Source organism: Saprolegnia diclina (genome assembly GCF_000281045.1).
Source record: "Saprolegnia diclina VS20 unplaced genomic scaffold supercont1.83, whole genome shotgun sequence".
NCBI classification, from domain to species: domain Eukaryota; phylum Oomycota; class Saprolegniomycetes; order Saprolegniales; family Saprolegniaceae; genus Saprolegnia; species Saprolegnia diclina.
The window spans coordinates 197905-210538 of NW_008246150.1; the positions used below are offsets into that span (position 1 = coordinate 197905).

At 55.9% G+C, this 12634-nt stretch overlaps 4 protein-coding genes across 4 annotated transcripts in view; 2 read left to right on the top strand and 2 right to left on the bottom strand.

Annotated features, from left to right (window-relative positions):
* Positions 1-33: 33 nt before the first annotated feature.
* SDRG_15060 (hypothetical protein) lies at positions 34-585 on the bottom strand (the record flags this gene model as incomplete). The annotated part of the gene is made up of 4 exons (XM_008621222.1): positions 34-46; positions 94-188; positions 235-330; positions 384-585. Coding segments are annotated over 4 exons (406 nt in total), but the record flags the coding sequence as incomplete, so codon positions are not given.
* A 1263-nt stretch (positions 586-1848) lies between these two features.
* Positions 1849-6747, top strand: SDRG_15061 (hypothetical protein; the record flags this gene model as incomplete). Its single annotated transcript, XM_008621223.1, has 11 exons — positions 1849-2091; positions 2142-2237; positions 2283-2387; positions 2441-2536; positions 2588-2686; positions 2727-2843; positions 2890-3600; positions 3811-3957; positions 4288-4386; positions 4437-4703; positions 4753-6747. The coding sequence occupies 11 exons, from the start codon at positions 1849-1851 to the stop codon at positions 6688-6690; spliced, it is 3918 nt and encodes a 1305-aa protein (XP_008619445.1). The 3' UTR covers positions 6691-6747.
* Positions 6748-8157: 1410 nt separating this feature from the next.
* Positions 8158-8407, bottom strand: SDRG_15062 (hypothetical protein; the record flags this gene model as incomplete). The annotated part of the gene is made up of 2 exons (XM_008621224.1): positions 8158-8279; positions 8329-8407. The coding sequence occupies 2 exons, from the start codon at positions 8405-8407 to the stop codon at positions 8158-8160; spliced, it is 201 nt and encodes a 66-aa protein (XP_008619446.1).
* A 358-nt stretch (positions 8408-8765) lies between these two features.
* SDRG_15063 (hypothetical protein) overlaps positions 8766-12634 on the top strand; it is a gene marked incomplete at both ends in the record, with an annotated part of 5179 nt that continues 1310 nt past the window's right edge. Inside the window, 18 exons of the mRNA XM_008621225.1 lie at positions 8766-8918; positions 9035-9127; positions 9177-9281; positions 9326-9418; positions 9472-9570; positions 9615-9752; positions 9780-9986; positions 10028-10144; positions 10187-10330; positions 10382-10558; positions 10606-10710; positions 10758-10865; positions 10919-11056; positions 11100-11198; positions 11243-11341; positions 11394-11492; positions 11536-11838; positions 11886-12605. Of these exons, the coding sequence (XP_008619447.1) occupies positions 8766-8918; positions 9035-9127; positions 9177-9281; positions 9326-9418; positions 9472-9570; positions 9615-9752; positions 9780-9986; positions 10028-10144; positions 10187-10330; positions 10382-10558; positions 10606-10710; positions 10758-10865; positions 10919-11056; positions 11100-11198; positions 11243-11341; positions 11394-11492; positions 11536-11838; positions 11886-12605 (2997 nt within the window). The remainder of the gene's footprint in view (positions 8919-9034; positions 9128-9176; positions 9282-9325; positions 9419-9471; positions 9571-9614; positions 9753-9779; positions 9987-10027; positions 10145-10186; positions 10331-10381; positions 10559-10605; positions 10711-10757; positions 10866-10918; positions 11057-11099; positions 11199-11242; positions 11342-11393; positions 11493-11535; positions 11839-11885; positions 12606-12634) is intronic.

Consider the following 12634-nt stretch of genomic DNA (forward strand, 5'->3'; position numbering starts at 1 on the left):
CTGGATCGCCATGTGCAACAGCGAGTCGCCTGTCTAAGAGAAAATACTAACTCACGACACGGAATCGAGTTTAGCACGCGTACCGAGGGCGACGTGGCGTCCTTGGCGCCAGGTACGCTGGCAAAGAGGTACTCGACCACGGGCAACCGGTCGTGCTCGACGGCCGCCGCGATTGGTGCCCATTCGTACTAGGTCAATGACGTCATTATACGAGGATATAGGAGGAAAAAGTACGTCGGGAATGGCCGAGAAGCGCGTGTTCTCGACGACGAGGCGCACGAGATCGACGCGGCCAAACTTGGCGGCCAGCGACAGGATCGTATGTCCCTCCTATGAAGCATGGCGACTTACATTGGCTGCACACAATGCGTTGGTACGATTACCTTGTTGGTGGCGGCGAGGTCGTCGTCGTCCACGTCGTCGTCGTTGATGCGGTGGCGAATGGCGCTAAACCGGTTGCGACCAAAGAGCATCACCAGGGTCGCCAAGTCGTCCATGCCGCCAGGAAAGGCCGTCTCGGCCAGCATGTCGTTGACCGAGTCCGAGTGCTCGAGCTCCGAGCGCGCAAGTTCCCGTGCGCCCATGGCCGAGTCTTCAAAAATGATGCCATCGGTTGCCGCAGGATTGTGGCAGCTGGTGACGCCTATCACCAAGGTGACCGTGGTCCTCTCGCACCAGCTGGTTTTGAGGAAGCCCACATTGCCGTTTCGCCATGGTCTTGCGCCTTGGAACAGTTTTGCTCAACGATGGGGGACCGGTAGTAACTTTAGACAATGAGCTCTGAGGGGTTGGTTTTGCTGGTCGGTAGTGTCATCGACGTTCACCGGTGGCGGCGTACCAGGTACTATTGATGGACTGTTGAAGTTCCCGACTGCAGATCGCCATTTTCAGAGACTGGAACCACTGCAAAGAACGTGGTCGGACATCCGATAAGTTCGGAAGCGACGACGCTTTGGTCGCCCTCGCAAAAATGGACGCGATCCCCCGCAAATGGTGGCCCAACTTTGAGGTCTTGGTCCCACGCCGCGTCCCTCTCTCGGCGTCTACATTCGGGTATGTACACCACCGTTGAGAGACGAATGGAGACTTTACTACAGTGCTATAGCGTGGTGTACCGGTAGCAGAAGCATACATGAACCAGGACGAACCGATCACGGCGGCACGGCTTGCCGAGAACGATGCACTAGTATGTGCATCTTCCTCCTATCCGGATATAGTGATTCGCCATCGCCACAACTAAAATATATATGGTGTCGTGAAGTGAGTTTTCAGATTCATTCTCCACTCAACATGTTGCGGATTTTTTGAAGCGAATGAACGCAAGGAAGGCCTATAAGATTCCATGCAGTACATTTCCCGAGTGTTTCGTAGCCGACGAGCTTAGCCGGCCTTATCCGCCGTTCCGCTTCACCAGTTTTTTATCACATAGTGCAGTGAAGCATAGAAGGATAGAGAGATAAAACGGCTCCAGTCGTTTCAGTTTCCATCTTCTAGGACACCAGACTTCCACCAAAGTGCTCCAACGCAGAAGCGAGTTTCTCGATGGGCATTGTGTCGCAACGAGAGGTAGTCTCCTACGGCGTCAGAGGTGTATCAATGGCCACAGAAAGTGGACACGGTAAACGGCGCAGAGGTGTTTTCACAGGGCTTGTTCTACTAGTACGCTGGACTAAGTTATTCGACTGAGTGACCCTTCCCTCATTCATTGCGTGCTCACGCTATTATGTGTTAATGTCGACGCCACACCAATAATAATCTTCGAAAGTTGTCTTCGCGTGTGCTCTCCACGTCATCGAAATCGAATGTCAGCGTCGCTTCGATCCCTCACATTCCGTAATTGCACGACCAATGCACACCAAATGGAAAGCGGGCGGCAAGCTCGCCTACAACGCGGTCGCACCGCACTCGCCGCTGGATGTCTCGACGATGGACCCGCCCAACTCGGAGATCACGCAAGAGGACGATCCTGTGCTGATGCAAAACGTGGAGGGCATGTTTATGCTCGACCTCTTCCGCGCCGGCAACGTCGCCGCTGTCGTCGACCGCATCACCACCAAGGCGTACACGACCAACGACTTGACGCGCCATGTCGTAAGGCATCACCGATACACGCGTCCAAATAGCTCATCCTATCGACGTAGATGGGCGTGAACCTCTCGAGCGCCGCCTGTCGTGCGGGCAACCTCGAAGTTGTCGATCTCATTCTCACCGCGACCGACTTTACGAGCATTCCTGACGTACCACCGTTATATCGCATCATGTGTCATAGCTGTGCATTCTAGTATGAGCTTTTCCCGATCATTGGTGCCATTGCCAACAAGCACGAGCGCATCGTGCGTCGACTGCTGGCCGCGATCCCAACATCGGCGACCATCGCTCTGGACCATGTACCATCATTCTTCATGACGTGGCACCCTCACACCTCACCTTGGTTGCATAGAAAGGCAACACGGCGCTGCACATTGCTGTCAAGTGCGGCGCGGGGGCCGTGGTCCACGAACTTTTACCGCATTCGAACGTCAATGCGTCCAACCGCGTACCTTGCATTGACATGATTTGGGACGGTGGACAATATGTCTTATTCTAGAGTGGACGTACGCCACTGCACATGGCCGTGCGCCGCGCGTCGTACGCCTGCGTCGATGCGCTTGTCAACATGGAAGCCCGTGTCGATGCCGTCGACAAAGTAGTGTGCAAGGAAAAGGATCCACCTCATCGTGGAGTAGAACGGAGACACGCCACTGCATCGCGCCGCGGCCAAGCCGCGCAGGCCCCTCGAGACAGTTCTTCGCATGTTGGACCGTCTATTTCGGGCCAACGCGAGTGTCGAAGTGCGCAACACGGTACATAATGCGCTATGCACACATACTGAGGCTCATCGTTACGTAGCAAGGTCTTCTGGCCGTCGACTTGGCGTCAAGCAAACCGCTTCAGGAAATAAGGGATGCGATTGCGGCGGAAGCGGAGTTCCGAAAGCGGTTCCCACGCCACTGCCTTGCCCGCAATGGCAACTTTCGGCAAATCGACCAGTGGCTGGCGTCGATTGTGCCGCCGACCGACGTGCCGTTCACGCCGGTTCCCGGCACGAGCATCCGCGACCAAGAAGTCCTCGACGGGAGCATGCAATTGCGGCTTGTGCGCTGCCCGAATGAGACGCAGTACCGCTTCCTCGGTATCAATGTCAACACGACAGGCAAGCCATGGACAGTCGTGGGTGCCTGGTCGGTCCGCGACAACTCCGTGTCGATGGTGCAGTCGTACGCACTGGGCGACAGCCAGTACGCACGCGTCACGTTTGTGGGACCGATCGACGTGGACACTGGCATTTGGACTGCGACATTTCTCGACGCGGCCAACCAGCTCACGGGCATCAACAAGTACACGTTTCCACTCTGGTCGTGCCTGCGCTGCAACAAGGCCAAGCTGCCGATCGAGGGGAGTGAGTGCCTCAGCTGTATGGACCCCGGGCGGACTGCTCTGGAACTGATCACCATGGCGCGTCTCATGTGTGCAACGGCATGGGAGAGCGACTTGAACATCCAGCTGCTCGAATGCATCTCGATGCTATCCCAGCTCACCAAATGCCCCATTACACCGCAGGTAGACAAGTGATGTACATGTACCATGTATATATATCGCGTCGACCATGTAGGCATCGGTGACTCAATGCATTGGTCAATGCAGCGAGGGTAGTTTTTTCGACGAAGATTTCGCCAAGCTCGCCAGCGAAAACAACTGGACGGAGCTCATACAGCTCTTGGAAGAGAAGACATGGCCGGCTGTGCACGACTAGGCGAAACCCATTGGTAGGCCGCGTGGACACGCGCGGTGCGTCACTGGGACCAGACGGAGAAGAGCTACCAGCTCGTTGCTGCCAAGCAGCGCGTAAAGCAAGAACATCCGCGCTACTACGCCGTGAACGTCGAGACTGTAGCGAATGCTGTCGCTTTCATCCAGGTACATTGCTTGGCAAGCTGTGGTAAACAATGGGGCTTTGTTGTAACGCAGGCGGGTCGCATTGCACGCCGCAATTCTACTCAACCAAATAACCGCGATTCTCCAGCAGCTGGTGGACGACTGCGTCGATCTTGACGCCAAGGACGAGGTAACCGAAGCAAAGGTCTGCGACAAATGATCGTCGGGTGTCTAGGCCGGGGAGACGGCGTTGATGCACGCGGCGCGGCTCGGCTAACGTGGGTTTTCTCTTGAAGCACGGCGCCGACATGGATGTCCTCAATAAGGTGGCTTGCGAATAGGTATGAGGATCTCACCTCATACCTTGCCTAGGCTGGGCAGTCGGCGCTCCTCCTCGCTGCCCTTCATGGGCACGAAACCATTGTGCGGGAGCTATTGCTGCATTTGGCGGACCTCAACTTGTCGCCTTCGGTATTGAATTACCCTTCTGACATTATCCACGATCGTTGTGCATGGTGTAGACAACCGTTGCGTCCGTGCTTGCGAGTGCATCGCCACGTCCACCAATGCATGACGATATTCAAGAAATCCTGGCGACCGAGGCACTACTGCGCGTCAAGTCGAATGAGCACCGTGCCAAGATCGCCAAGCGTCTGCGCCAGCTCGGCACAGAGGAGGCACTGACCACCAACGGATTTGCTAACGCCCTCACCAGCGACCCGGGGATCGCGAGCGGCTTCTTGAGCGACTGCGTCAAGCTCGACCGCCATGAAGTGTGCTTCACCGAGGTACACTAGTGTCTGTTAGAGGTCGTCTACTCAATCGTGGGACATATAGATGGAGCACATCTTTGGCCGCGACTACGAGTATTGCGTGCACTACCATCTCTTCGATCTCGAAACCAACGATCCGATATTGATCGATCGCGTTCAGACTGAGTGCATGGAACACATAACGATGCTGCGCCTGCTGCAGATCAAATGGGAGCTCTTTGGCCGGCGCGCGTACCTCCAACAATGCCTCATCAACCTACTTTTGCTTATTCTCACGACCATCTCGTGCACGCTCTCGCCCGACGGAGCACCCAACACAGCGGCGTTTGGCACTGGCGCTGCCACGCTCGTCTTTGTGGCGGTCAGCTACGGCATGGTGCAGTGGCTCCGGCCCCGGCCCCTCTGGCGCCTTGCACGGCTCACGTACGATCGGTCTTTCGAATTCGACCCTGACATGAAGATCCCAAAGCTGCGAGCGCGGAAAAGCCTCGTCAAGCAGCTGCTCGTTGTTGCGACCTTTGCGATCACGCTGCTTCTTGTGGTGCCCATCTTGTGGCTGCTGCTCTACTTTGAGCTCATCGATTGGTTTCCCGCTACGGCGCATGCTCTTGTCGGGCTTGCGGCGCTCTATTTTTTGTACATTCAGCGGCAGGAGGCCACGAGCGACATGGAAGCGGTAAAGAAGTCGCGCCTCGCCAGGTTGCAACTGCTCCTGTACCTCATCATCGTGTGCGTCTACGTCCCGATGAAGCTCCACTGGCTGGACGCGTCAACATCTGTGCAAACAGGTCTCGGCAGCATCATCACGATCGTGCTCTGGGTGCTCTCGCTGCAGTTTCTCAAAGTCGTGCCGGCGGTGAGTTTTCTCTTGCCCATGGTCGGCGACCTTCTCGTGGATGTGGGCAATTTTTTCATCTTCTTTGGGGTTGTCCAAGTCGGGCTCGCGCTCACGTTCTACCAGCTCTTCCGCGAAAAAGACGTTAAAGAGTTTAGCACCCTCTGGCAATCATTTGTGACGACATATTTTGTTACGTTTGGGAACGTCCCGCTCGACGCCATCTCGTCGTTTGATCCGGAGACCGAAAGCTTCTTGACGGCGTGCGCCACTTTGCTCTTCATGTGCCAATCAGCGACGATCGTTTTGCTGCTCATCAACGTCCTCCTCGCCATGATGAACAAGACGGTCGATGTTGGGCTCAACCGCGCCAAGAGCCAAGCCCTCTCAAGCTACGCCCAGAGCATCTTGCACTTGGAGATGTCCCAGCGAATGAACAAGAGTGAGCGCATGGACCTCATGGACTTCCGCCGCCCATCGCTCAAGGAGCCTGCGGGCTTGCTGAACCCGATCTTCACCGAGACACTTCCACGCGCCGAATGGCCCGTCTCGGCTGAGGACGACGCCGCGTTGACAGAGTACGCAGCGTCAAAAGAGGCGCCCAAGCGCAGTATGGAGGCCGCAAAGTGCCAAGTTGACGACGCGCTTGACGCATTCGAAGCAACGTTTGTCCGCGTCGGGCATTTCACACCGTTGGACGTCAAGAGCGTGTTCCGCACCGAGCTCACGCTCTTCGCGGCAACGAGGGCTCGAACCACCGACCTTTTCGCCTCTGCCACGGATGGGCCCACGACGTCCGTTCGTGTCCAGCGCGAGGTCGCCAAGCTCCGGGATGCCATCATTGACTTGTGGCAGCCCGACGTGCAAGGCGTTGTCGCTACGACGCCCCACGGCCAGTGCGTGCTTTTGTATCAGCTGTCGCACCAAGCGACGTTGAAAGAGATGGCGAAGCGGATGCTGGTGACGATTGCGAACATTTTTGCACCGGCTCAAGAGCGCGTTGAAGCACCAGTGTCGGCAAACGACGAAATCGCGAGCCTCAAGAGCCTTCTGAACGACCACACGCGCCTTGTTCAGACGCTCTTGCTAGAGATGCAAGGGCTGCGCCAGCAAATGGAGACGACAACCGCACCCAAGAAGCAACGGGCGAGCCGAGGCAACGCCTAAGGAACTGCATTTACCGGTACTTGAACATTGTTGGATGTATTGATTTTGCCCTTCGAATTTGGTACACCGGTGGACCGCGCGTCCTATATGCAAGCAGTAGATGTACTGACGACCGTCGCCGAAGTGTGCACAACGAGAGCGTGTAGGAGGAGACGCGTCCATTGCTACGCGGGCTCGCCAATGGCTTCGCGCGCGAGGCACGCGCGATATCGCTTGTAGCCTTGTATCTGTGGGTCTAGGAGAAGCGCATCATCTCGGGTAGTCACATGGCCGTCGTGTCCATGAGGCCGTCGACAGTATTGGCCAGGGCTCCACCTTCAGGCCGATTCGGTCGCTCATCACGCATGCTGCAGCGATGCCATGTCGACCGATGCGGCGTGGAAGCGCTTCAACATGACACGGCCATCGGACATCCGTGTCGGGAATTGTGCCTGGAACGCGTACTGATGATTGGCTGAAACCCGCCAATTCCTCAATTTGGATTGGCCATTGAATATTATATATTCAGCCGTTGCGATTGGCTAAAATGCTGACACACTGGCGTACCGGTGCGCGGTGGGGTCCATCGGTCGGCCAACTCGAGTTTTCGACAAAGTCGCTCAAACTTGGCGAGGTGATAGAGGACACTCTGGAGAGCTCAAAACACCTCGTCGCGTCGACGTTGGCAATATCTAGCGCTCCCTACAGGCTCCAGCACTAATCGTGGCACAAGCCATTTCTAGACACATATTGCCAGTTTTAGTGCCAACGCAGGCTTGCAGACTCATTCGATGAATTTATCGCCGCTGAGGTATTGCCTACGCAGGTTCGCTGTGATGACCAAGCAAAATACTCGTCTTGAAGCTGTGCATTTGATTTGCGATGTCCTAAACCGCATTTTCATCGATTCTCGCTGGTAAATGCACTGTGCAATGTGTGTTTTGGGATACAACGCAGTTGTTCATAACGTGATTTTTTCGCCGTCATTACGGCTTGAAGCATCGCCATCCATCTACCTACTTTCTGATTTAGAGAAATCAGGATGTCGTAGCGTCGAGGCGCTAGGCGATGGTGCACTCTTCGCATATTGGCGCAACCGAACCAACATGCGTCCGCGTAGGCAGCGGACGCCGAGGCAATGGAGCCGACCCATCGGCCATGAGATTCCTATGCGCTGGTTTTGGTACGGTAGGTAGTCGTGCGCTGCATGTGCAGTCTGTGCCCATGATACCGTCGTCCGTAACGAAGTGGCGCTATCTCCCGACGTTTCCTCGCCTTTCGCGCGCTTCAGGACACCATCTTTGTCAAGGGCTCGTGTAACGTTAGTACATGCTCGGTATACACCGCGAGCAGTTGATCATGTGCATGCTGAACAGGTCTATGAAGAAAGGTCATCATCATGCAACTCGACGCGCCATACCTCACGCTGCCCGCAGCCATTGATCGCTCCGATGGCAGTATGGCAGTCGCCTTGATGCCAAGTTCTCTTCAAGGCGCGGGCGTGCTGCTCGAGAGCTGGCACTGAAGATGCACGAGCGGGGGCTTGAGCCAGAGGACCCGGAGCTGCAGTCGGACCGTTGGTCTGCCATACGTGGTATCATTCGCATCGTCTTGGATCGCGTCGACCTCCATGACGAGATAGGAAGCGCGCCCATGTACCTTCGAGCGCCTGGAGCGCTTCCTCCTTCGTCCGCAGGTCGGCCTCGGCCGTCGCCCGCGCCAGCGTCATCGTCTCCATCGCCCGCTTCCGATCAACTGAAAATACACGTTCCCGATTGGCCAAAATGCCAGATATCCGGATACATCGCCCATTCGGATCCGTCTAAAATCGAAGTCGTCCGCAGCGTCCATCGGAGCTCTCTGTGGACACGAATCGTCCACAGTCAAATATAGTGAATTGTGATTGAAGATTTAATGGTTCTCATTCTCTTATGTACGCCCGTCGTCATCCGCTATTGCGAACACCTTGTATTTGGCTGCCGAGGACGATGCATAAGCTTCGAAACACCATGAATGTTCGACCTTTTGTCGAAATATTTGATATCGACCGCGCTATTTGTCCTATTCTTCAACATTGAGGGACGAACGCATCGAGCATGGAGCGCCCAACGTACTCGAAAGTCAAGTTGCAGACTGCATCGTCGTCGAGTGAGACGCTGCTCGATGCAGTCGACGATGACGTTGGCGCCAACGAGATCGTGACCGACGACACGAGCATGACGATGGCCGAGCTCCTTTATGACGACCAAGTATCCGCCGTGGAATATCGTCTACTGTCGAAAAGAGTCACCAACGCCGATCTCATGGCCACTTGCGAGGTATACGTTCTTTTCTACTTGCGGTATCGATATCACGAACCGCTTAGGGCTGGACCATCTTGTCGCTGGCGGCTGCCGAGGGCCACGAGCGCATTGTGCAGCTGCTCTTGGAGTCGCCTCGGTTTCAAGAAATTCCCGAGGTACCATAGACATTCGCCCGAGCTTTTTGGTCGACAAATCTACCTGCAGTATGCGACCGACACGGTGATCCAAGCTGTGAGCCGGGACCATGTGGCCATCGTTCAGCTGCTTTGGCAAGCGATACCTGGTCAAGTGGACGTCAAGGACGGCGAGGTGCAGCTTTATGTGGAAATTCCGTCGCTGTAGGGTGTCTGTAGGCTTCGTTGCTGCACATTGCGGCACGGGACTACGCTCACAGCGTACTGCAGTGGCTTCTGCCGCACTTTTCGTCGGTCGATCAACTCGACAAGGTATATACAATAGCGAGCGAGTAGGAGTGATCAGGCATTACTGGTGCGCTTAGGACGGACAGACCCCGCTGCACCTGAGTATCGAGGCCAACAATAGCCGGGGTATGGATCTTCTCCTGCGCGCGGGCGCCAGCGTCAACATTGCCGATGAGGTAGACAATGATGCACCAGCGGATGATTTACATTTGATGTCTAGCTGGGCAACACAGCTCTGCACATGGCGATTCAGTCGATAGACGACGAAGACGAGTGTTGCGAGTACCTGCAGCGCTTCCTCACGGCCAACGCCGACGTCGACATCAAGAACAAGGCACTCCGAACGGCTCTACCGGCGGTGTGTCTGATGGTTTTGACAAACTAGGACGGCAAGCGCGCGGCTGAGCTCACTGATAAGGCCAGTATCCAACATCTCTTGGCAAACGAAGCCGGGTTTCGATCGCAATTCCCGTTGCACTGCATCGCGCGCGCCAACGACGTCGCCGCCATCGATGCGTGGCTGGCACAGCAGCCCGTCGACGAAGCCCAACGCAAAGCCAAAGTGCTCACTGCGCTGTCTGTCCAGGACATGGTACAAGACCCTATCTTGACTCTTGCTCATGGGATCCGCAGGACGGACTGACTGTGGTCATGCACGCCGCAAAGGCCATCAACAACACCAAGCCGACGCAGGTGCTCGACCAGATCCTGCCGTACTGCACTCCCGACACCTTGAAGATTGCAACGCCGGTATGATGAAAAATGTCGAGAATAGGATCTTATTCTTCGTAGAGCGGAGAGACGGTTTTAGACATGCTCTTGCAAGCTGAGATCACATGTTTGGCCAACCCCGACCACGCTTCCAACGAAGCGCTTCTCAAGGCATTGGAGGGCGTCATGGTCCGTCTCAACCACGAGCTCGACCCAACGACCCTTGTACCACCGCTTGCCATTGGTGGGGCAGGTTGGCTCATGCATTTGCAATAGCCCGACGTGCTGCTCGATGCGAAGCCTCCGCTGGCTTGCTTTGGTGCTTGCCAAGAGACGCACCGATCGGGCGCTACCAACTACATCAAGTTGGCGGAGTCCAAAAACTGGAACGAGCTTCAGAGCCTTCTGAAGACCAATCCCAGCGTCAGTACAATCAACGATTGCGACGACAAGGTACACCTAAACGCTCATCTCCTAAAGGTTTACACTGTATGGGGTAGGGCTACGCCGTCCTGCATCACGTCTGCAAAGCGGGAAGCGCCTCCACGCTGCACGTGCTGCTCCAACAAACCCAACTCGACATCAACCTCGAAACCGAGAATGACGTAAGTGGGCACGCATGATATAAAACGTTGGACCCATCGAGACGTAGGAGCAGATGAGCGCTATCGCGCTGGCTGCAGCCAACGAACGCATCAAGTGCGTGCGCTTGCTGTTGCTCGCCGGCGCCGACCACAATGTGGACGAGGACGTGGACGATGTACACGTTCGTCAAAATGACGAGATCACTAACTTGAGAATGTGTGTGAGTAGACTCGCATGAAGGAGCTACGAGCCGCAGCGAACCCGAGCCAACTCCTCGTGTACGACAGCTGGGCCCTGGCAAAGAGCCACCCCGACTACTACTTCGCACGGTTGCCCAACACCGACGCCGCCATGAAATGCATTCAAGTAGCCAAGTGGACACTTTATGTGTGACTCTTAGATGTTGTAGGCCAAACAAACCGCTCTGCACGCGGCAATGCACATGCCGCTGCCAGAATACGTGCTCGACTACCTCACCGAGGAAGCCGACCTGGACGCGCCAGACGACGTAGGTTCAATGTGCTCACCACCGGTTACAAGTACTTGTGATAGGCGGGTGAGACGGCACTCATGGTCGCTGCCAAGCTTGGCCACCTCCCGAACGTGCGGTATCTGGTCGAGAAGGACGTTGACATCGATCTCCGCGACAAGGTGCGTGCGATTGTCAGCACCACTCTAAAAGAGGCTTCTCACGCCACGTTAGACGGGATGCACGGCATTGATGCTCGCAGCTGTTGCTGGCCATGGAGACGTGGCCGAGTACCTGGTCAACCACTTGGCCGACATTATGCTCATCGACGAGGTGCCAAATGCGGTAGTTGAACAAACACGACGTTATCTCGTAGACGGGTCGTTCTGTGCTCGAAAAGCTCGATGTGTTTTGCCGCACGCAACCTGCCAAGGACAACGGCCGCGACGTCCCCCAGGCACAGATTCTCGAAATGCTTCGCAAGGAAGCACAGACGCGAGCCACGTCACAAGCGTTCCGCGACAAAGTTGCGCTGAGCATGATCACGCAAACAACCGACGAAATCTTTGGCGGTGACGGGGCCGACTTTCCGAAAGCGATTCAGTGCAGCCTCAAGCTCGGTCAGACGTTTCTCGACGACTGCATCACGCTGAGTCGCCACGAAGCGACGTTCTCCAAGGTACAGACGGGGGATTAGTATCAGAGTGAGGTCCCAACACTGCATAGCTGGACGTTCTCTACGGCTCGTGCGCTGAGAAAAGCGCGCTCCACACCGTCCTCAACATGCCATCGACTGACGTCATCGCTTCGTTTGAGACGAAAAAGGCGTGTCTGGAGCACGTTGCGTTTCGTCGGCTCCTTGAGATCAAGTGGGAGCTCTTTGGCCAGCGCAAGTACATTGAGCAACTTCTCATGAACGTCCTCTTGCTGCTGACCATGACCACGTCGTCCGTGCTCTTCACCGACGAGCTGCCCCCGTTCCTCGTGCTGGTGTTTGGCATCTCGGCCGTGACGCTTGTGATTGTGGCATATGCTGTCGTGCAAGGGCTTCGTCCAGCCTTGCTGTGGCGACTGGCGCGCTACTTCCATGACGGCAGTGTGGCCCTGGACGTCTCTCTTACTCTTCCCGACTTACCTCAGAAGAAGGCACTCGTCCGTCACAGCTTGGTGCTGCTTACGACGGGGCTAACTCTTGCATGTGTCCTGCCGCTGCTCTTCTTTGCGGATGCGGTTGGAATGAACACGTGGTTTGCATCGTTCAACAACGGCGTCTTGGGGCTCACGGCGTCGTACTTTGTCATCAACGAAGTGCAAGAGATGAGGGCCGACATTCACGGCTATATGGCGTCGAGTATGAACAAGGCGCAGATGCGCATCTACCTCCTCATTGTACTGGTGTTTGTGCCCATGAAGATGGAGTGGTTCGCCGTCTCGTTCGAAGTGCAAGTCGGCGTCGGCGGCTTCCTTACGTTTGC